This window comes from Schistocerca piceifrons, chromosome 5 (assembly GCF_021461385.2).
Source record: "Schistocerca piceifrons isolate TAMUIC-IGC-003096 chromosome 5, iqSchPice1.1, whole genome shotgun sequence".
Classification (NCBI taxonomy): Eukaryota; Metazoa; Arthropoda; class Insecta; order Orthoptera; family Acrididae; genus Schistocerca; species Schistocerca piceifrons.
This window is the reverse complement of record NC_060142.1, coordinates 218,994,552-219,019,285: the sequence shown is the minus strand read 5'-3', so window position 1 is coordinate 219,019,285 and position 24,734 is coordinate 218,994,552. Positions and strand designations below refer to the sequence as shown.

At 44.4% G+C, this 24,734-nt stretch overlaps 1 protein-coding gene across 1 annotated transcript in view; it reads left to right on the top strand.

Annotated features, from left to right (window-relative positions):
* The window catches only part of LOC124798902 (spatacsin), a 369,496-nt gene that overhangs the window by 24,918 nt on the left and 319,844 nt on the right, over positions 1 to 24,734 (top strand). Inside the window, exon 5 of the mRNA XM_047262433.1 lies at positions 15,324 to 15,416. Coding sequence (XP_047118389.1) covers positions 15,324 to 15,416 — 93 coding nt within the window. The remainder of the gene's footprint in view (positions 1 to 15,323; positions 15,417 to 24,734) is intronic.

Genomic DNA, 24,734 nt, shown 5'->3' with positions numbered 1-24,734 from the left:
TACCTTAATCCGATGGGACCAACGGCCTCGCTGTTTGGTCCCCTCCCTCCAAATCAACCAGCCAACCAACTTCCTGAGGGAAATAGTTTCAGTACTGATGTTAGATTCAAATAATTTAGGAATTCAGTGAATTATTCACAACAGTAGTTGAAAACAAAGGGAGGAAAAATAGATCATCAGATCCATTAGCTTAATTTTGAAAGGCCTCATATATTCCAATAACAGAACATCTCTTTTGCCACTCAGATGTAAGGGAGATCTCTGAAATCAGGAGGTTCGTGCAGAGCAATAATGTGCCAGCTATGATGGCCTTTCAGTCAAAGAACTGAAATCTTCTGCTGCAATGCAATCAGTCAAACAATGGTTTTGAATACATGAGTAACCTATGTCTTTGTCTCCCTCTTTCTTCAGAACTGAGGTGTCGCTATCATAGTTGGGTCTGAATGACATCCAAATTTTCCAACCTTCACCTCTCTATCCTTCCTCCTCTATGAATAGGAATCGACTGTTTCAAATCTAGGTATGATGTTTTTTCCTATTTACTATTAGCAGTAGTTGAAATTTTGCCTCCTTGAACATAAATGTTACTCAAGTATTTGTGTCCTTGTCAAGTAAGCATGACATAAACATGGAACAAATTCAGAGATGTGCTGGTTGATTGTTTCTGGTCAATACAGCGCACATGAAAATATACAATAGATGTTTAGAGAACTTAAATGTGAATTTTTGGGAGAAAGGTGACATTGCTTTCACGAAACCTTGGAGAAAATGTCGAGAACCGTTATTTGAGAAATATTTTGCTGCCATCATCTGACATCTTTTTAGACTGAACATTATTTAATGTTCTAGCTAAAAACATCAACCACAAAAAATATGTGCTTTTAGTTATCAGTGGTGGTCCATACAGGTTAATTGGCTCCAACTGCTTGGTATTGTCTTCAGATTGCTGCAGAAACCTGTTCCACATAGGCACACTGCAATTTACCATATAATGGAGATGCTCACCCCTACCACTCCCTGCACTTCTACCTTCTACATGCTTCCTAAAGCCCTTAAACCCAACCACCCAGGATGCTCCATAACGGACAGTCACTGTGCCCCCACTGAGAGAACATGTGCTCTCATAGGCCAGAACATTCAGCCTATTACCCGGAATCTACTCTCCTATGTTAAAGATACCAACCATTTCCTCCACCAACTCTCCACAGTTCCTCTCCCTATACCACATGGTGCCCTGCTCATCACTATTGATGCCACCTCCCTTTACACTAACATCCCTAATGCCCATGGCCTTACTGCTATTGAACACTACCATTTCCAATCCCCGATGGATTCCACACCAACCACCTCCTTCCTAGTCACCATAACCAACTATGTATATCCTCACCCACAATTACTTCTTCTTTGAAGGCATTACCTACAAACAAATCTGGGGTTTGGCTATGGACAGCATCATGGCACCGTCCTACGCCAACCTATTCATGAGCCATCTAGAGGAATCCTTCCTACACACCCAGAATCCTAAACCCCTCACTTGGTTCAGATTTATTGATGCAATCTTTGCGATCTGGATCGAAGGTGAAGATACCCTATCCACATTCCTCTGGAACCTCAACAGCTTCTTCCCTATTTGCTTCTTCTGTCGTACTCAAACCAACAAACCACCTTCCTGTCATCGTAACTTCTGTCTGATTCACATCTCCTGTGCAGCAAGTTATGTAAATTTAAGTATTAGCTGTATTTTTCTTACTTGTCACTTCTTTTTCTGTGTGTTTTTGCTTTCAGGAAGCTTTAATTTTCGAGTACTAGTAATATTGTTCCATAGATTTTGTGTTTGTTTTGAATACAGTCAGAGAGAGTCCCTTTTGTCAGCTGTAGTGCCAGTACTGCCAGTGTCATTGTAACTGCCGTCTGCTTGACATCTCCTGTGCACCAAGCTACGTAAATTTAAGTATTAACTGTGTTTTTCTTACTTGTCACTTCTTTTTCCGTGTTTTTTTGCTTTTAGGAAGCTTTAATTTTCGACTACTAGTAATAGTGTCCCATAGATTTCGTGTTTGTTTTGAATACAGTCCAGAGACAGTTGGTGCTTATTTTCATTGTTTCCAACAAGAAGTGTCTAGTAACCACAGTTTAGTCAACTATCAACCACCTTTAGTGTATTAGCAGTCTAGTTAAAAGTTGATTACTTAACTCTCTACAGTAAATTGTTGATTTCTTAGGATGTACAGGATGTGTGACTGCTGTGTACAGACGCAGGAGGAGCTGGCCACTGTTCGCGAGCAGCTGAATGTGCTGATGGCCGCGGTCAGCCATCTTCAGACTGCTGCCTTGGAGTGTAGCGGCAGTGGGGAGTCTGGTGCATCGCATGGTACACCCCAGGTGTTACATGCTTCACCCACAGTCCCTGCTGTCGAAACCTCTTCGTGGGTACTGGGCGCGGTTGGGCCACCCTCTCCTCAAGGGGAGTGGCGGGTTCAACGGCGTTTGCTTCGCACGAGGCAGAGGGTCAATGTGGAGGCTGGCCGTGTGGTATTGCCCGCTCTGCCTGTGAGTGGACATGTGAGCGTTCCTTCAGCAAGGTCCGAGCAGGCACATGGAGAGGGGTTTATTAGTGATTTGGAGCTCCAATGTTAGGCGGGTGAAGGAGCCCCTTAGGGAAATAGCAGAAAGGTCAGGGAAGAAGGCCAGTGTTCACTCTGTCTGCTTGCTGGGGGTCTCATCCGAGATGTGGAGGAGGCCCTGCCGGCGGCGATAGAGAGCACTGGGTGCACCCGGCTGCAAATTGTTGCTAATGTCGGCACCAGTGACTCCTGCCGTCTGGGTTCAGAGGTCATCTTCAGTTCATACAGGTGGTTGGCGGAGTTGGTGAAGGCGGAAAGCGTTGCTTGCAGGGTGGAATCTGAGCTAACTACTTGTAGTGTCATTCCCAGTACCGATCGCGGTCCTCTGGTTTGGAGCCGGGTGGAAAGCTTAAGCCAGAGGCTCAGACGATTCTATGGAGATCTGGGGTGCAAATTTCTTGACCTCCTCTATCGGGTTGAGAAATATAGGGTCCCCCTGAATAGGTCAGGTGTGCACTACATGCAGGAAGTGGCTACAAGTGTAGCGGAATATGTGTGGAGTGGACATGTGGTTTTTTTAGATTAGATAATTCCCTCCCTAGGCCCAACAAGATGCCTCCTGAGAGGCAACAAGGTAGCAGTAGGCAAATCGCAACAGGGAATGACAATATTAATGTGGTAATAGTAAACTGCAGGTGAATCTATAGAAAGGTCCCAGAACTGTTCTCATTAATAAACGGTCACAATGCTCACATTGTACTAGGGACGAAAAGTTTGCTGAAACCAGTTGTAAACAGTAATGAAATTCTAAACTCAGATTGGAATGTATACCGCAGAGACAGGCTGGCCAGTGAAGGGGGAGGCGTGTTTATAGCGATAAAAAGTGCACTAGTATCAAAGGAAATTGATGGAGATCTGAAATGTGAAATAATTTGGGTGAAGGTCATGGCTCAAACATGGTAATTGGATGTCTGTATAGGCCCCCTGGCTCAGAAGCTATTGTGGCAGAACACCTGAAGGAAGATTTGAAAAATATTTCGACCATGTTATAGTTTTGGGTGGAGATATTAATTTACCAGATATAGACTGGGAGACTAAAATGTTTGTAACAAGTGGCAGGGACAAAGAATCCAGTGAAATTTTTTTAAGTGCATTATCTGAAAAATACCTTGAGTAGTTAAACAGAGAACTGACTCATGGCGATAACATATTAGACCTTCTGGTGACAAACAGACCTGAACTATTTGAAACAGTTAACGCAGAACAGGGAATCAGCGATCATAAAGCGCTTACAGCATCGGTGGTTTCAGCCGTAAATAGAAATACTAAAAAGGTAGGAAGATTTTTCTGTTTAGCAAAAGTGACAAAAAGAAGATTTCAGGGTACCTGATGGCTCAAAACAAAAGTTTTCTCTCTAGTACATATAGTATTGAGGATCAGTGGACAAAGTTCAAAACCATCGTACAGTATGCGTTAGATGAGTATGTGCCAAGCAAGAACGTAAGAGATGGAAAAGAGCCACCGTGTTACAACAACCGAGTTAGAAAACTGCTGCGGAAGCAAAGGGAACTTCACAGCAAACATAAACATAGCCAAAGCCTTCCAGACAAACAAAAATTACGTGAAGCGAAATGTAGTGTGAGGAGGACTATGCGAGAGGCGTTCAATGAATTCGAAAGTAAAGTTCTATGTACTGACTTGGCAGAAAATCCTAAAAAATTTTGGTCTTATGTCAAAGCAGTAGGTGGATCAAAACAAAATGTCCAGACACTCTGTCACCAAAATGGTACTGAAACAGAGGATGACAGACTAAAGGCCAAAATACTAAATGTCTTTTTCCAAAGCTGTTTCACAGAGGAAGACCTCACTGTAGTTCCTTCTCTAGATTGTCGTACAGATGACAGAATGGTAGATATCAAAATAGACGACAGAGGGATAGAGAAACAATTAAAATCGCTCAAAAGAGGAAAGGCCGCTGGACCTGATGGGATACCAGTTCGATTTTACACGGAGTACGCAAAGGAACTTGCCCCCCTTCATGCAGTGGTGTACCGTAGGTCTCTAGAAGAATGTAGCATTCCAAAGGATTGGAAAAGGGCACAGGTCACCCCCGTTTTCAAGAAGGGACATCGAACAGATGTGCAGAACTATAGACCTATATCTCTAACGTCGATCAGTTGTAGAATTTTGGAACACGTATTATGTTCAAGTATAATGACTTTTCTGGAGACTAGAAATCTACTCTGTATGCTACTCACTGGTATGGGATCCGTGCCAGGTGGGGTTGATGGAGGAGATAGAGAAGATCCAACGGAAAGCAGCACACTTCGTTAGAGGATCATTTAGTAATCATGAAAGCATTACGGAGATGGTAGATAAACTCCAGTGGAACACTCTGCAAGAGAGACGCTCAGTAGCTCGGTACAGGCATTTGTTGAAGTTTCGAGAACATACCTTCACCGAGGAGTCCAGCAGTATATTGCTCCCTCCTACGTATATCTCGCAAAGAGACCATGAGGGTAGAATCAGAGAGATTAGAGCCCACACAGATGCATACCAACAATCTTTCTTTACACGAACAATACAAGTCTGGAATAGAAGGGAGAACTGATAGAAGTACTCAAGATACACTCCACCACACACCATCAAGTGGCTTGCAGAAAAGGAGTTTCACATGTTTTGGCCTTTATGTGATGGTCCCCTGTAGGGTTTGACCTTCATTCTTCAAAATTTTCTCGAAAAGAAAGCCAATTGGGGAAGGGCGCTGTACATGGTGCATTGTGTCCATCGTGCATTGTGATCCTTAGCCCACTTTCTGTCTGTTGCATTGCAGTCCCGCCAATTCTCCATCTCTTGGGCGAGGACATCTTCCTGGGTGCATTTTCCACCATACACTTTGCAGTGTTGCTTTCTGTGTCGACAATGACCATGGACTTCATTGCACCTGATATCCAGCACGGTAGCCAGTCCGTTGTGGTGGGGCCACCATGTACCCTGTTGGTTGTAGCCCCCTGACCAGACATGGATCGCTCTGCTAATGCCTGCGCTGTTAACTCCCCACGTATGCCAAAATGTAGATGCCCATCCCCCTGGGGCATCGGGACTCCCGGCAATGGCCATCCTGCCTGGTGGCCTTTGCTGCAGCTGGGTGGCACCCATGGGGAGGGTCCCCTGGTCGGAGTGGGTGGTATCAGGGCAGATGACACCCAATCTCTTGCTGGTGGTTAAACACCAGCAGTCTCTAAGCGATCATGAACTCAATACAATGCTCAGAAGTACGACCCCAAATCATTCCCCTCCCTGGCTACACCATGGGAGGAACGTCAGTCTAAGGATGGCAGCGGATCTCATTCACCCTGGTACTTTGTACGTTCGAGAGCTGATGGGGAATCTTTCATGATGACGAAGCCTCAGTTTTTTGTTGAGCATTTAGAGGACAAGTTTGGGGAGGTGGAGGGCTTGTCTAAAATGAGATCTGGGTCAGTCTTGATCAAAAAAAGCATCATCTGCCAAGTCACGGGACTTGTGACAAGCTGGGGAATGTTTCTGTAACCAACATGCCCCATAAGAGCTTAAATATGGTCCAGGGTATCATATTTCACACGGACTTTCTTTTGCAGTCTGACAAAGAGCTGTGCGCCAATTTAGAGTGGCGAGGTGTACATTTCACCTGGTGTGTCCACCGGGGTTGAAGGGATAATCAGGTTGCCACCGGTGCCTTCATCTTGGCCATCGGGGGCATCCATCCCCACTTCTAAGCCAGAGAAGTGTAAGTCTTCTTCGGGGTCCATTGGGTCACTCCCTTCCCAGGTTTCTACTAGCGGGAAAGTGACATCTGCCAGTGGCTGAAGAGCCTAAAAGCAGCTGGTCGTAGGGCTTCACGCTCATCCTCAGTCCCAGAGACTGAGAAGGTCAAGCTGATCGTCTACCGCTGTGATGTAAAGCCCTATATCCCTCCCCCAATATGATGCTTTAAGTGCTGAAATTTTGGCCATATGTCTTCCCACTGTACTTCCAGTGTCACATGCTGAGATTGTGGATGTCCATCACATCCCAATACTCCATGTGCCCTGCCTCCCATCTGTGTCAACATCGGAGAGCACCATTTGCCTTGCTCGCCAGACTGCAGGATTATCCAGAAAGAAAGGAAAATTATGGAGTAAAAGACCCTGGACTTACTGACCTACCCTGAGGCTAAGAGAAAATTTGAACGCCTGCATCCTTACGCCGCTGCTACAACAGTTCTGGCACCATCAGTTCCTCCAACCCAAGTCACCTCTCAGAGATGGAAAACTACACCTGCCCCCTTGATGGTGGGGGGCATTTCCCTCCCTGTTGCTCTTGCACCACCTACTTTGGGAGCAACATCCCCCCCTCCCCAACCATCGGGGGCATCTGTCCCCACTTCTAAGCTGTAGAAGCGTAAGTCTTCTTCGGGGTCCCTTGGGTCACTCCCTTCCCAGGTTTCTACTAGTGGGAAAGACGACATCCGCCAGTGGCTGAAGAGCCTAAAAGCAGCTGGTCGTAGGGCTTCACGCTCATCCTCAGTCCCAGAGACTGAGCCAGTGAAGTCCTCCCAGCCAGGGAAACCCAAGGAGCAGCAAGAGAAATCCAAAAAGAAAACATCTAAGGCCAAGGAAATTGCAGTGGCACCAACACCACCACTACCTACAAGCTCTGCATCTGAGGATGGAGATTTTGGCGTCCGCTGAGGACCTAAATCTTGCCAGACCTTCAGACAAAATGGATATGGATTGCTCAGGCATAAAGTCGGTGGCAGCGGGTGACCCTGAGGCATAAAATGCCTCATTGAATGTTCCATGCCTTCCCAGTCTCATGATGAGTCATCCTCCAGTGGAATTGTGGCACTTTTTTCCACTGCCTGGCTGAGCTATGACCACTGTTAAGCATTACACCTATTACCTGCATTGCTCTCCAGGATACCTGGTTCCCGGCAATGCGGACCACTGCCCTCCATGGCTATGAGGGTTATTACAGGAATCATAACGACTATAATCGAGTGTCAGGTGGAGTTTGTATTTGTGTCCTAAACACAGTCTGTAGTGAACATGTGCCCCTACAAACCCCTCTTGAAGCTGTGGCTGTCAGAATAAGGACGACACAGGAAATAACCGTCTGCGATGTATATCTTCCTCCAGATTGTGCAGTACCCCTGAATGTATTAGCTGCACTGATTGATCAACTCCCTAAACCTTTCCTACTTTTTGGAGATTTTAATGCCCATAACCTCTCGTGGGGTGGTACCATGCTTACTGGCTGAGTCAGAGATATCAAAACTTGACTGTCTCAGTTCGACCTCTGCCTCTTAAACACTAGGGCCGCCACACATTTCATTGTGGCTTATGGTAGTTACTCGGCCATTGATTTATCAATTTGCAGCCCAGGACTTCTCCCATCTATCCACTGGAGAGCTCATGACAACCTGTATGGTAGTGACCACCTCCCCATCTTCCTGTCACTGCCCCAGAATCAGGCCCACAGACGCCTGCCCAGATGGGCTTTAAATAAGGCAGTCTGGGAATCTTTCACCTGTGCTGTCACCGTTGAATGTTCCCCACACAGTAACATCAATGTGATTGTTGAACAGGTGACTACAACAGTTGTTTCTGGAGCAGAAAACTCAATCCCTTGCTCTTTAGTGTGCCCGAGGTGTAAGGCAGTGCTTTGGTGGTCGCTGGAAGTCGCTGAAGCAATAAAGGAGCATCAGCAAGCTCTACAGCGGCATCCTTCCCTGGAGCACCTCATAACCTTTAAATGCCTCCGTGCCCGTGTTCGCTACCTTATCAAATGACGGAAGCAGAAGTGTTGGGTGAGATAAGTCTCGACCATTGGGTGTCATATGGAACCATCTAGGGAAATATCAAACGTCTTTTCAGGTACCAAGCCCCAACAGGTGTCCCCGGTGTTACCATAAATGGCGAGTTATCTACTTATGCAAACGTGATTGCTGAGCACTTCGCTCCAGCTTCTGCATCGGAGAATTACCCCCCGAGCCTTTCGCACACTCAAATGGTGGCTGGAAGGGAACGTCCTCTCATTCACTAAAAAAAAATTAAAAAACTCCTCCCGAACAGGCCATGAAGGCTCAGTGGTACCGTCATCAGCCCATAGGCGTCACTGGATGCGGATATGGAGGGGCATGTGGTCAACACACCGCTCTCCTGGCCATATATCAGTTTCCGAGACCGGACCTCTCATTCACTACATGCTACAGTGAATCCTATAATGCCCCATTTACAGAGTGGGAGCTCCTCAGTGCCCTTGCACATTGCCCTGACACAGCTCCTGGGCGTGACTGGATCCACAGTCAGATGATTAAACATCTCTCATCTGACTACAAGCGACATCTCCTCGTCATCTTCAACCGGATCTGGTGCGATAGCGTCTTTCCATTGCAATGGTGGGAGAGCACCAACATTTCGGTGCTCAAACCCGGTAAAAACCCGCTTGATGTGGATAGCTATCTGCCCATCAGCCTCACCAAAGTTCTTTGTAAGCTGTTGGAACGTATGGTATGTCAGCGGTTAGGTTGGGTCCTGGAGTAACGTGGCCTGCTGGCTCCATGTCAGGGTGGCTTCCGCCAGGGTCGCTCTATTTTTCACTCATTTTTGGGGGTTTTGCATGTTTGCATGTTACCGCATTCAGTCTTGTGACAATAACCTTGTGGTTACTAAACCCTACTTTGCAAATCTTAGGGATTTTATGTTCTTTTAAATCTGCTTGATACTGTTTATTGCTAAGAGATCAAAGATTTGTTTGATACCTTATTAAGCTACAGTCTCCATTCCTTCTGAGCTAAATATGTAAGCATAGACCAGATGTGGTTTAAATTCAAAGAAATAGTATCAACAGCAGTTGAGAGATTTACACCAAATAAATTAACAAGAGATGAAACTGATCCCACAAGGTACAAAAAGCAAGTCAGAACACTATTGCAGAAAAGCATTCCAGCTTTAAAAGAACATAAAATCCCTAAGATTTGCAAAGTTTTACAGAAGCTCGAAATTTAGCCCAGTTTTCAATGCAAGATGCTTTCAATAGTTTCCACAATGAAACTCTCTGTCTTTTAAATCTGCCAGAAATCCAAAATAGGATCTGGTTGTATGTAAAGTACGTAATCACTACCAAGTCACAAACAGTATCTCAGCTGTGTGATAGTGATGGTACAATGTTGTCGATGACAGAACCACTAAAATTGAGTTACTAAATACAATTTTCCGAAATTCCTTTACCAGAGAAGACAAAGTAAATGCTCCAGGATTAGAATCGAGAATTGCTGCCAACATGATTAACTTAGAAGTAGATATCCTTGTTGTAGCGAAGCAACTCCAGTCACTTAATAAAAGCTATTCTTCAGGTCCAGACTGTATATCATTTAGGTTCCTTTCAGAGAATGCTGATAATAAAAGATCTGTATCCAAAGACTGGAAAGTTTTCGTAGGTCACACGATTACTCCAGCAAGGAAATAGGAGTGATCCCATGAATTACAGACCTATGTCACTGTCATTGATTTGCAATAATATTTTGGAACATACAATGTGCTCCGACATTATGAACGACCTTGAACAAAATGAACTATTGACACACAGTGAGCACAAGTTCTGAAAATATCATTCTTGTGTAACACAACTCACCTTAAGTAATGAGTACTATTGACAGAGGATCTCAAATTGGTTCCACATTTCTAGATATCCAGTTCCTCTCAACTGACTTGTAATGAAATTGCATGCCTATGTTTTGCTAATGGATTGATAGTTTCCTGTCAGACAGGTTGTAATTTGTAGTAACTGATGGAAAGTCACCGAGTAAAGTGGAAGTGATACCTGGCATTTTCCAAGGAAGTGTTATAGGCCCTCAGCTGTTCCTAATCTATGTGAATCATTTAGGAGACAATCTGAGCAGCCTTCTTAAGCTATTTGCAGACGATGCTGTCATTTATTACCTAATAAAGTCATCAGAAGAACATAACCAACTGCTAAATGATTTAGACAAGATCTCTTTATGGTGTCCAAAGTGGAAATTGACTCTTAAATAGTGAAAAGTGTGAGGTAATCCACATGAGTGCTAAAAGGAATCTACTGTTAGATTTTACTTACACAATAAATCACTTATGTGTAAAGCCTATCAATCCAACTAAATACACAGGGATAACAATAATGACCAACTTAAATTAGAATAATCTCATAGAAAATGTTGTGAGGAAGGGGAACCAAAGACTGTGTTTTATTGGCAGAACACTTAGAAGATGCAACAGGTCTACTAAAGAGACTGTTTACACTGCTCTTGTTTATCATTGTAAAAGTTCAAAGAAGCACAGCTCATTTTTACTATTTTGAAATGAGGGGGAGAGTGAACTGTGTATGATACACAAGTTGGGGTGGCAATTGTTAAAACAAAGGCTTTTTTCGAGAAATTTCAGTTTCCAACTTTCTTCTCCAAATGTGAAAATACTTTATTGGCACCCTCCTATGTAGGGAGATGTGATCTGCTTTTTCTTGCATCTTTGTCTCACATTGGTGTAGGGTTGGCATGGTTATTGAACAGATTTGGCATGGTTAATGGAAGAGGTGGTCAGATGCTCTTCTGTCGCCACCCCTTACTCTCTGGGACATTGCAGGACTGTACGTGCACATTGATCATGAGAATTAAGTACAGCGTGAAGCTGCCACCTGCAGTATTCAGAGCCACTAGACTTCATGGCATGGAATCAAAGAGGGCCTGGCTACGATGCTGGGGAACACACTGCCATGCTGTTTATGGGAGCACCCACAAAGTGTTGACAGTTGTTGCAGGAGGACCAGAATGAAAAAGTTGGCAACCAACCATACCCTGCCCCACACATGCGAATGTGCAGGCCAGAGAAACAGTTGTACCTTTCACTTAGTGAAGGCCGGCATGTCCTTGCTAAATATAGATGGGCATTGTTGTACTGAAACATGGCATGTGGAACTGCTTCGGGCTCTAAAATCTCCCTCATGTAGCAGTTGCTGTTCATATTTCCCTTTATATATAGGAGATGAGTCTATCTTTTGTAGCCAGTGATGCCCCAAAGAGTTACACCTGATATTTGTCCGCTAAGAAATTCACTAATATAGTCTCCCCAATTGCTTTCGTCAGAGTCGCATCTAATGCATACAGTCATCTTTATTGGATAAGTTGAAGTGAGACTCGTTCGCAACACTACAATTTGCTGCTCAACGCACTAGTGACTGTGTTCACATATCCACTGCAGACTGAGGCATATGTAGTTTCTGGTCAATGCAAGCTGATGCAATCCCAAGCATGCCGTCAATCTGGTCTTCAGCAGACAGTATCAAACTGTCATTGTAGTCATGTCTGCACCTCTTGCAGTGCTCCAGCATCACGCCAACACTGCTGGTGAAGCTGTTTTGCCAGTTATGGCCCTGTGGACCAGATGGCCAATACACTGTAGTCACGTAATGTGATCCACTACTCACTCATTGTTGTGTATGATCCTCTTCGCTAGCCCTGCACACACATCACAGTCATACCAGTGGTATGATGAACCATTTTCCCAGAGACCAGTCATTTTGCCCTGTTCAAGCCAGCTGACATGCTGATATTGTGTCCTTCAATGTGGACAAGGAATACTTGCACTTGCTTGCACGTTTCCACTTCATTTGATGGCTGTACACTGACTTGGTATGGCACAACATTGACTTGTTCAATTACACAAAAGAGGTACTGGTGGGCCTGTGTGCACATTATCTCTCTGCAATCTTAATAACTATGGTTCTACTGTTTCACACATCATCTGATTTTGGAGTGACTCAGACTATTCCTCCTGGGTGTTACAATTTTCACAAGCGGTAGTGTATATACATAAAATTCCTCATGAATCTGTCTGTCTGTCTATCTATCTGTCTGTTTGTCTAGTGAATATTGTGTCAGAACATTGCAGTTTCTAGATTAACTTTCTCATACAGACACAAAAACTTGATGGAGGACATATTTTATAATATGTGTAGCTGTACTAATTTGTGCATTTTGCAACTACTGTACCTAAATTGCGCCACCAGAGTCACCATCTGCACATGTTGCCACAGATTCCTTCAGTGCATCCACGTTTTATGTCATTCTCATTGCTATCATAGATTAAGTTACCACTTCCTAAGTGTGGCCCGGTAGCTCAATAGTAAAGTGTCAGACTACAGATCTGAAGGTATCGCCTCAGTCCCCAATTAGCTCTAGCAATTTTACCTGTCACTTTTCACTTCTTTCAGCCCTGGCAATATTTATCAACATGAAAATTACAGAGTTGTGCTGTTGTTCAGAATCTGTGTTAAACTGCAGGCTTCCCTATAACTGGCTGGGTCAGTCAGTTCAAATGTCAGAGGAATGTAAAGGCACACCACTACCACAGGATTGCATGTAGTAAAGCATTGTGATGTTCAAACCAACTTTTGGTTCAATGGTAGCTTTATTTTTGAATCAAAATTGGCATTACTAACCTTGACTTCATTACAAAAATACATGGAGTTTCTTCATCACCATAAATTTCTTAGCATTATGAGATTAACTGCCTCTTCATTTATATTGCCATTGACACCACTATCAACAATTTGAATCTGAACATCATCACAAATGGCATCATCATTGGCCAAGATTGTACAGCAAAATTAGTATTACCACAATTATCAACAACAGAAGAAAGAATTTTAACTTGTGAAGCCAGTGACATGTCACCAACATTACAGCACACTTCAGAAACGGTACCACTCACACTATATGATTGTTCACATAATGTAGTGAATGCAACTAACTAAATTCTAGATCTATTTTTGAAACATTTAAATTTTCATCATCCCTAGTTTTTATGCAGGAGAAAAATTCTCTTAAGTCATGGTGTACACCACTACATTCACCATCTAGCAGAGATACTGAGTCACAGAAAGACACAACAAAAAGACCGTCGGAAAGTTAGCTTTTGGCCAACAAAGCCTTTGTCAAAAATAGACACACACACACACACACACACACACACACACACACACACACACTGTAACAAAACTCACACACACATGACCACAGTTTCTGGCAGCAGGAGCCAAACTGGCTCCAGCACCAGAGAATGTGGTCATGTCTGTGTTAATTTCATTTGTGTGTGTGTGTGTTGTGTGTGGTCTATTTTTGACCAAGGCCTTGTTGGCCAAAAGCTAACTTTCCAACAGCCTTTTTGTTGTGCCTTTCTGCGACTCAGTACCTCCGCTATATGGTGATTAACAATTAACCTTTTCATCATTTTGTTACATTCCATTATTGGATATTAATATTCTTTATCCCTTTACACCTATCTTTTTGGTCATACTTTTCTTTCTCCTAATATGTTGATCATATTCAACTTACATATCCACTAAAACTGATTTTCTTTTCTTTTATTGATGTTTTACTTTGCATGTTCCTTTGTCCTTCTTGGTTGTGAAACTTTTGGTGATGGAGGGTGTTGTTAGTTTCTTTGATTATGGGGTGTCGTGATCCTCACTTGTGCCAACTTACTGTGTTGTTATATTTTTCTATCATTTGTATTCCTATAATTATTTCTTATTTCTTCATTGTCATAATTAGTAGGACCTTGCTGCCTCCAATCATTCATATTTATTCTCTCTATTTGCCATTTCTCATTTTGTTCTTTTTCATCTGGCCCCATTGCCACTTTCTGCTCCCATTACTATCTCTGTAACCCTATTTCTATTGCTATTGCAATTACTGTCGCCATCATTTCTAAATACTAATGTATGTCCTACATTCCATAAAACTATCCACATCAACACGTTGTACACTGTTGGAAACTTTACCCTCTTTAAAGCTGATACACAATGATCACCAATCCCAGAGGTCTTTCTAAATGCATGTTTCTCTGCAATCTCTCATACAAAAAGCGCTCATGTTGTCTCTGTCTCTTGCAGCTGATTTTTTTATTGTACCTAGCTTTCAACAAAACATGCTGTACATAATTCTTTTAGACATGTTCATAGACCTACAAATAATTTATATGAACAGAATCTTCTGTCGGTTCTTGGTAGAACAACATTATAATAAGTGAAAAGCACCAGGTTGCTTTTGTTCTACAATATTACTCAGTAAATGTCTGAAGATGGCCTTGTAAGCCAAAAACCGGTTAACAATAAAAGTAATATTGTAGGACAAAAAAAAATAATTTTTCGCACAATTGTTTTTCATCTTTGTAGCAGTTCATAGCAGCACTTTTAGGTAAATTTGTATTAATTTGCTTTACAAGTAAAGGAATTATATTGAGAACATACTGTACATCCCTTACTTGTAAATATTATGAATGTTAAGTTAATCTAAATATGGTGCTATGAAACACTATTTATATGCAACGAAACAAAAAAGAAACATAATGAAGTAAACAAATAGTTCTTTTATTTCTTTCTTGGCCATTGACAATGCCTTGAACAATTAAGTGAAACAGATTTGGTTAAAAATTAATAAAAATTAAGTTGTGGAGGAGGAGGAATAGTGATTTTTATCTAGAAGATAAGCAGAATTACAATAATTAGGTTACAGCCAACTATTATTCAGTACAATTCAAGTACTTCAAAGTATTGGTGTCTCAGAGTCAACTGACTGTTTTCTGTCTTTACTAGCAAGGAATATTGAATTTTAATTCACAACTATGTATTACATTCATATGGTTTCTTTTATTTGAACAGTTTTTGAGAACTGCAACCTATTGAACTATTTATTGTTTTCAGATGGGATAGCAGTTCTAGCACCATGTCCATGTATTCAGGCTCTTCTTCTATTTCTAAGTCATCTGCTAGTCTCCAGAAATCAACCATAAAGAGGTAAGTACAGGCATATAAAGGACATTCCATTGCCAAGTAACTTTTGATTTGATTTTTTAAAAAAGTAATAAAATCAATAATTTTTATTATTTGTGCAAGTGTAGGGTCTGGACAAAAATGTGGGAATGTCATGAGAAATGCATTCTTGAACATAAATGCAGAAGATAGCGAAGCTTGCATGTTGCGCTGTTGTATTCGACAGCACTTGTGCAAAGTCCCCAATAAGTTGGAAGTGGCAACTGTGATCAGAACAATGTTTTGTGTCATCATGAGTGCACTATGACTGAATTTGAATATGGGCAGATTCTTGGTGCTCGTATGGTGGGTGCTTTTGTAACCAAAGCAGCTAAGTTTCTAGTGCTTCAGAAGACACCATATCGAACATTTACACTGCATACAGGGAAAGTGGAAAAATCTCATCTGCTAAGTCACAATACAGATAAATGTGTGTTCAGCAGTCATGACAAATTGACATTGAAGAGGATTGTGACAAAAATAAGGGGACAACAGCTGCAAAACTCACTGCAGAACACAATGTCACACTCCGAATCCTGTTAGCACTGAAACAACATGAAGGTAGCTCCAATAGCAGGGGATTGCAGAGTGAACTGGAATCCCAAAACCACTCATCAGTGGTGCAAATGCCCATAACAGGAAAATGTGATGCCAAACACGTAAATCCTGGACTGTGGAGTTATTAAAGAAAGTCATTCGACTGGATGAGTCTTGTATCACACAGTTTCCAACTTTATCCGAGTTTATGTCCCAACACTGAAACTTGGCTGAGGTTCAGTGATGATTAGGGCAGCTATATCATGGTAGTCCAGTCATTTATATCCTTATTGTACTGTGAGACCAGCCTTTGTATACCCTGAAGACAGAAATTTTCCTTGTATGATGATAAATAACAGATGACAGCATTATTTATTCTTTCTGTTCACCACATTATTCCTTTATACCAGCTATTATGTCTATATTATGATTGCCAGCTTTGCTCTTCATTGTGATTATGTCATGTTCAGAGCTGGTTAATTCATTACCTCCTTTGAACCATTGATTCTCTTAGCGCATAAATCCCTTAAACTTAATATATTAAATTATATCTGTCCAGGTCATAATATTTTGAGCATTCAGGAAATTAATCACTGTTCAAATCACACAGGTGCTGGTTGTTTTGATTCTGTTCACTTTTATAGATGCCTCTCTCAATACATTCATTTCATGACCAAAAAGAAATCATTTGTTTTCTTAACTAATCCAACAGCCATTGTATAATATATGTGCAAAACAATTGTTAGTCAACGGTGTTGTCCCATCTGAGCAGTGGCTCAAATTTTTTCAGGATGACATTACAATATATACAAAGAAATTATTTACTTGTAGATACATGTCTGCAGTCCTGGTACACAGTGAAATCCCCATGCTACTTTACCATAACATTCCAATAGAGAAACCAAAACAAAATGGTGTAGCCTACTGATGAAATGAATGTTTGTGTGCTGATTCATTTTCTATGTTTGTTAGGTAATAACTTTGTAACAGTCCTTGCTGAGGTCCAGGAATGGTATGAGAACAAACCACTATCATACGACACAATAGTTGGGTGGCACAGACACTTTCAGTGAGGTTAAACAAGTCTGAATGGCGAAGAACAAAGAGAAATATTCTCTCTATGAAGAGCCAGGAATTACAAGAGAAAAGTGGAGGTACTAGTGCTTGAAGATCTCTGTATCACAACCAAGGAGACAGTGGAAAAATTGAAAATCAGACATGGATCAGATTTCAAAAAGTTTCATAACACATTGAAAATGAAAAAGGTTGCCACCACTGTTCCATTACTGCTCACAGCCATTCAAAAACCAAGCTGCACTGAGCCAAGAGTGTAAATGTGGTTAGCTGTGTCAGGCCAGTCCAGACAACTTCTTTAGCTGCATAATCACCATGGATTGATGCCAGGTACATCACTAAGACTGAGAAAAAGAATCAAAACAAGTAATGGAAACATGTGGATTCACCACCGATGAGAAAGTAAAGACCCAACCATCAGTGGGTAAGGTGATGTTGAGTGTGTTTCGGAACTGACATGGAGCAGTGCCAACAGATTTTGATTCCAAGGGGCAAACTGACGCAGGAGCATACTACCGAATCTCCTGACAAGATTAAAGGAGACTGTCAAGAGAAAGCTTCATAGAAAGCTGTCCAAGGGGATGTGTTTGCTCAGTTGTAATGTCCTATCTCATTCTGCACAGGACACATTCACAGATACTGCTTCTTTAGGCTACCAAATTTGTTCTCCAGTGAAGACTTACACAATCAAGGTCTTCACTAAGTCATCCATTGTTGGGAAAAATGTGTTGAATTGAAGAGCATATATACAAAAAAGGATAAGGATAGAACAAAATTTAATAGCTGCAACTTGATTTTTGGGAGATGATAATTAAAACATTTTGACTACCCGTCATAATATAACATCAGGAATCAGGAAACTTGCCATTGGTACTTCATGGCATATGATATTCACAAAAGAAAAAGACATTTCTTGGTATTCTGTCATAATTTTTGTGTATTTTGAAAGAGTCTGCATTTTCTTTTCCCTTCTGTTATCCAAAATAGGCATTCTGACAAAATTAGGGATAGACAAAAACAATGCTTTTTGCAGTTGCTACAATTGTGACCTGATCAGTAACATCATACACAAAAGAAGAGTTTGAAATTTTACCTGTTCTGTTCATTAGCCAATAAAAAACTAGTTAACAGCAACAGAAAATCATTAACTGTCCCATCTGCAGCCAAGATATCTGAAGACTGATTTCATGCATCTCTTCAAGTGAATATATCCTGTGCGAGTCTTCATTTCTGCAAAACTAATGCTGTACTCCAGCCTTGTTCTCCCTCTATAGTTTTACCCTCCACATATACTATGACACTACCATGTTAGCTCCTACATGATGCTGCGGGAATGTGTCTTACCAAGTTGTTGCTTCCATTATTCTTGTTACCATGACACTTTTTTCTCCCATGTCAGCACTGTGCCTCATCCTTATTTAGCCAATCTACCACTCAAATCTTCAGCATTCTTCTGTAGAATCATGTTTCAAAAGCAGCCAGATTTCAATTTCATATAAAGCTGCACTTCAATGAAATACTCTAAAAAAGACTTCAGAATATTTAAATTTATAACCAATGTTACTGTACATCTCTTTTTCAGAAAAGCTTTTCTTACTTTTAAATATTTGATATCCACTTTACCTCTGCTGTGAGTGGCTATTTTGCTGCTGAATTAGCAAAAGTCATCTACTACATTTAGCATGTCAATTCCTAAATCTCTGTATTACCATTACATAATCTATCTAAAACCTTCCAGTGTGTCTGGGTATCTTTGACATATATATACTTCTTTCATATTCTTAAACCGAGAGTTAGCAATGATCAAATTGTGCTCTGGGAAAAATTCTACCAGCTGACTTACCTTTCATTCCTCTTCCCCAGTTCACATTCTCTTACTGTTTCTTCTTTTCTTTCTTTTCCTATATTGGACTTCTTGTCCTCCATCACTATTAAAATTTTCATCTCTCTTAACATACTAAATAATTTCTTTTATCTCATAGTGCATGTTTTTAATCTCTTCGTGATCTGAGGAAGTTGTAGGTACATAGAGGGTGAAGCAAACAGGACTTTACAACTTTGGAACGATACAGGAATTTATTGAGATAACTTACAGAATTGGTAGACATGTCAAATTGTAGCAAAGAACCTCAAGTTTTACATAAAAGTGTCAGGTGTCATTTTGGTTTGATGCAGAAAATATCCCACCAGTAATTGATTTATTCCCATACTCGTTGCAGCAAATTGGGCATATTTTGTGAAACAGCAGCATAGATTCAGTTTTTCAGGTTGGCTAAATTGTTTGATGGGGGAGGAACACACAGTCTTTAATGAAACCCCAGTAAAGAAACCCAGTGGTGTCAAGTCTGGGGAGAGAGGTGACTGTGTGACTGGCCCTTCACGACCAATCCACCGACCTGGGAAGGAATTATTGAGGAAACCTTGAACTCCCATGAGGAAAGGAGTTGTTGCACCATCTTGCTGGTAGTGATCCATCCCATCTCAGTCACCTTCATTGATCTGTGGAGTCAAAAAGTTTTCAAGCATATCCAAATGTACAATGCCAGTGACAGATTTCTCCCTGAAGAAGAAAGGGTCATACACTTTCAGTTCCCCCCCTGCGGGTCCAGGGTAAGAATAGGCCCGAGGTATTCCTGCCTGTCGTAAGAGGCGACTAAAAGGAGTTTCAACCGTTTCAGCCTTCCATGTGATGGGGTCCCTTGGGGTTTGACCTCCATTTTTCAAAATTCTACAGTAGTACGAGCCTTTTGGGGAAGGACGCCTTACGTGGTGTCTCACTGGTTCTCAGTGCTCTAAGGCCTTGGCACTCAGCATTGTAACGGCGTTGTAACCACACCCACTATTCGTCAAATTGGGCCTAAACGCCTGATGGGTTGCACAAGTTACGCCCATAGTGCGTCCCCATCTGCACCTACGATCATGATGGACTTTCCATGGCACCCGAAATCCAGCACGGTAACCAGCCCGTTGTGGTAGGGTCGTCATGTACCCTCTAGGTTGTAGCCCCCTGACAACACAGGGATCGTACTGCCGATACCTGAGCTGCACCCTTCCCATGTCGGCCAAGGAGTAGATGCCCGTCTCCTTGGGGCATCAGGACTCCCGGCAACGGTCATCCTGCCAGGTGGCCCTTGCTGAGGCTACGTGGCGCCCGTGGGGAGAGCCCCTGGTCGGAGTGGGTGGTATCGGGGCGGACGTTTCGCAGATGAAACGTCAACATGTATTGGGTCGCTCTGCGGCCGAGTCTTTTAAAAAGAAAGGTACTGTCTCTGGTTCTGGTTCTCCTGCCCTTTCCCCCTTGGCCACTCCCTGGGAGGAAGGACAGGCTCGCCGGCTTGGGGCGAAGTACTTCCGCCGTTATTTAGTCTGTTCTTGAACCGATGGGGGGACGTTCGCCACCTCCAAGCCCATGTTCTTTGTCCAGCACATCGAGGACATCTTCGGGGAAATCGAGGCTCTCAGTAAAATGCGTTCAGGGTCCGTTCTTATAAAGACCACCTCCGCCACTCAGTCGGCGGCGCTCCAGGCGTGCGACCGACTAGGGGACATCCCAGTGTCCATTGTCCCGCATCTGGCACTGAATAGGACGCAGGGGGTTATTTTTCATCGGGACCTCCTGCTGCAATCTGATGAGGAGCTCAGGGCCAACCTGGAGTGCCGAGGCGTGCATTTCGTCCGGCGAGTCCAGCACGGCCCCAAAGACCGTCGCATCGACACCGGGGCCTTTATCCTCGCCTTCGAGGGGGACGTTCTCCTGGAGAAGGTAAAGGTGATGTGCTACCAGTGCAACGTGCGACCTTAAGTCCCGCCTCCTATGCTCTGCTTTCGGTGTTTGCGCTTTGGGCACATGTCGTCACGGTGTGAGGCTGAGCCCCTTTGTGGTGATTGTGGACGTCCTCTTCGTGAGGAACATACAAGCACCCCACCACCTCGGTGCGTCAATTGTCCTGGGATCCACTCGCCTAGATCTTTAGACTGCCCCGCTTATCAGATGGAGAAGAAGATTCAAGAATTAAAAACTTTGGATCGCCTCTCTTATTCTGAGGCCAGGAAGAAGTATGACTGCCTCCATCCCGTGACGGTTACAACTTCGTTTGCCTCAGTCATGTCCACTCCTTCCACAGTATCCTCACCCCTATCCTGTCCTCCCTCCACCTCCTCACCCCATTCGGGGTCTATGCCTCCGCCTCCCAAATCCCTCCCTTCCAAATCCTCCTCCCTCGCAGCCCCTGCCCCCTCTGCCCCAGGGGCCACCCTTCCTCCTCTTCCCCCTCCGCCGCCTGAGAAGCGATCCTCTTCTCAGGCGTCCATCGGGGAAACGTTCCGGACCCCGGCTTCCAAGGTCCGGCGTTCCAAAACGGACCCCGTGCGTGAGGACCTTCTTCGGGTCCAGCCCACCATCCCCGTGCCTCATCGGACTTCCCAGAAGGCCTCCGAGAAGAAGTCTTTATCCCCCTCTCCACCCCGGCGCGTTTCGTCTGACGCTCCATCCATGAGTCGCTGCTCCCGGCCGTCCTCAGTTTCGCCGGGACGCTCTGCTGCTAGGCGCTCAGCTGGCCTCTCGTCGGCGAATGATGCTGCCCCTCCTACGTAACCCGGGAAAGCGGCCGCAGCTGGCGACGACTTGACGGAACAGGATCCGCCTCCCGCTGGTTGTAGCGTTGTTCCCTCGAAACATGGCCCTCCGCGGCCGTCGAGGTGACCAGCTCTTCACCCGTTTCGTTCCCCCTTTTTTCTGACTAGTGATGGCCTTGTTACATTGGAACATAAGAGGTATTCGATCTAATCGGGAGGAATTACAACTGCTCCTCCACCTGCACTGTCCGCTTGTCCTTGGTCTCCAGGAAACCAAGTTGCGCCCAACTGACCGTATTGCTTTTCCCCACTATACCTCGGAGCGGTCTGACCTTACCCCTGTGGACGGTATTCCAGCTCATGGTGGGGTCATGTTGCTCGTTCGGGACGATGTCTATTACCATCCCATCCCATTGACCACCCCACTCCAAGCAATAGCTGTCCGTATTACTCTTTCTGCCTTTACTTTTTCCATTTGTACCATCTACACTCCATCGTCATCCGCAGTTAGTCGGGCTGACATGATGCACCTGATTGTTCAGCTTCCTCCGTCGTTTTTATTGTTTGGCGACTTCAATGCCCATCATCCCCCTTGGGGCTCTTCTGCATCCTGTCGGAGAGGCTCCCTCTTGGCGGATGTCTTCAACCATCTCAATCTTGTCTGCCTCAATACTGGCGCCCCGACTTTCCTCTTGGACTCTACTCATACCTACTCCCACTTGGACCTCTCGATCTGTTCTACCACTCTTGCCCGTCGGTTCTAGTGGTATGTCCTTTCTGACACCTATTCGAGCGACCACTTCCCCTGTGTCGTTCGTCTCCTGCACCACACCCCATCCCCACGTCCTTCGAGCTGGAACATACCGGATGCTGACTGGGGGCTTTACTCCTCCCTGGCGACCTTTCCGGGCCACGATTTTCTCAGTTGTGACAGTCAGGTCGAATACCTCACGGCTGTTATCATCCATGCTGCCGAACGTTCCGTTCCTCACACTACCTCTTCTTCACATCGCGTTTCCGTCCCCTGGTGGAATGAGGCTTGTAGAGACGCTATCCGTGCTCGATGACGTGCTTTACGCACCTTTCGCCGCCATCCTACGTTGGCGAATTGTATTGGATACAAACGACTCCGAGCGCAATGCCCTAGAGTCATCAAAGACAGCAAAAAGCTTGTTGGGCCTCTTTACCAGCTCCTTTAACAGTTTTACTCCCTCTTCTGTTGTCTGGGGTGGCCTGCGCCGGCTGTCGGGCATTAAGGCCCACTCCTCGGTACCTGGCCTGACTTCAGGTAATGAGGTCCTTGTTGATCCTGTGGATGTCTCCAACGCCTTCGGCCACTTTTTCGCGGAGGTTTCAAGCTCCGCCCATTACCACCCTGCCTTCCTTCCCAGGAAAGAGGCAGAAGAGACTCGGCGACCTTCCTTCCACTCGCTGAATCTGGAAAATTATAATGCCCCCTTTACTATGTGGGAACTCGAACGTGCACTTGCACTGTCCCGGTCCTCTGCTCCGGGGCCAGATGCCATTCACATTCAGATGCTGGCCCACCTTTCTCCGGCAGGCAAAAGCTTCCTCCTTCGTACCTACAATCGCACCTGGACCGAAGGTCTAGTCCCCATGCGTTGGCGTGACGCCGTCGTTGTTCCTATACCCAAACTCGGGAAGGATAGACACCTTCCTTCTAGTTACCGCCCCATTTCTCTTACAAGCTGTGTCTGTAAGGTGATGGAGCGCATGGTTAACGGTCGGTTAGTTTGGATTCTTGAATCTCGACGGCTACTTACCAATGTTCAATGCGGCTTTCGTCGCCGCCGCTCCGCTGTTGACCACCTTGTGACCTTGTCGACATTCATCATGAACAACTTTTTGCGAAAGCACCAAACGGTAGCCGTGTTCTTCGATTTGGAGAAGGCTTATGATACCTGTTGGAGAGGAGGTATCCTCCGCATTATGCACAGGTGGGGTCTACGTGGTCGCCTGCCCTTTTTTATTGATTCCTTTTTAACAGATCGAAAGTTTAGGGTACGTGTGGGTTCCGTATTGTCCGACGTCTTCCTCCAGGAGAACGGAGTGCCTCAGGGCTCCGTCTTGAGCGTAGCCCTTTTTGCCATAGCAATCAATCCAATTATGGATTGCATTCCACCTAATGTCTCAGGCTCTCTTTTTGTCGATGACTTCGAGATCTACTGCAGCGCCCAGAGAACATGCCTCCTGGAGCACTGCCTTCAGCGTTGTCTAGACAGCCTATACTCATGGAGTGTGGCAAATGGCTTCCGGTTCTCTGAAGAGAAGACGGTTTGCATCAACTTTTGGCGATATAAAGCATTCCTTCCACCATCCTTACATCTCGGTCCCGTTGTTCTCCCATTCGTGGAAACAACTAAGTTTCTAGGGCTCACACTGGGCAAGAAACTTTGTTGGTCTCGCCACGTCTCTTATTTGGCTGGCCGTTGTAAACGTTCCCTTAATGTCCTCAGAGTTCTTAGTGGTTCATCTTGGGGAGCGGATCGCACTGTCCTGCTTTGCTTGTATCGGTCCATAGTCCGATTAAAGCTGGACTATGGGAGCCTCGTCTACTCGTCTGCTCGGCCATCCCTCTTACGCCGTCTCAACTCCATCCACCATTGGGGGTTACGTCTTGCGACCGGAGCATTCTACACTAGTCCCATCGAGAGTCTTTATGCAGAAGCTGCCGAATTACCATTGACCTACCGGCGGGACGTACTGCTTTGTCGGTATGCCTGCCGGCTGTTGTCAATGCCCGACCACCCCTCTTATCAGTCCTTCTTTGCCGATTCTCTCGACCATCGGTATGGGTTGTATGTGTCTGCCCTGCTGCCCCCTGGAGTCTGCTTTCATCGCCTGCTTCGACAATTGGATTTTGCCCTCCCTACCACCTTCAGAGAGGGTGAGAGCCCGACACCACCGTGGCTCCAGGCTCCCGTTCATATCTATCTCGACCTCAGCTCGCTCCCAAAGGAGGGTACTCCGGCTGCAGTGTATTGCTCACGGTTTGTCGAACTTCGTGCGCGACTTGCCAGTCACACCTTTATTTACACTGATAGCTCCAAAACTGACGATGGTGTCGGCTGTGCCTTTGTTGTCGGGGCCGGCACC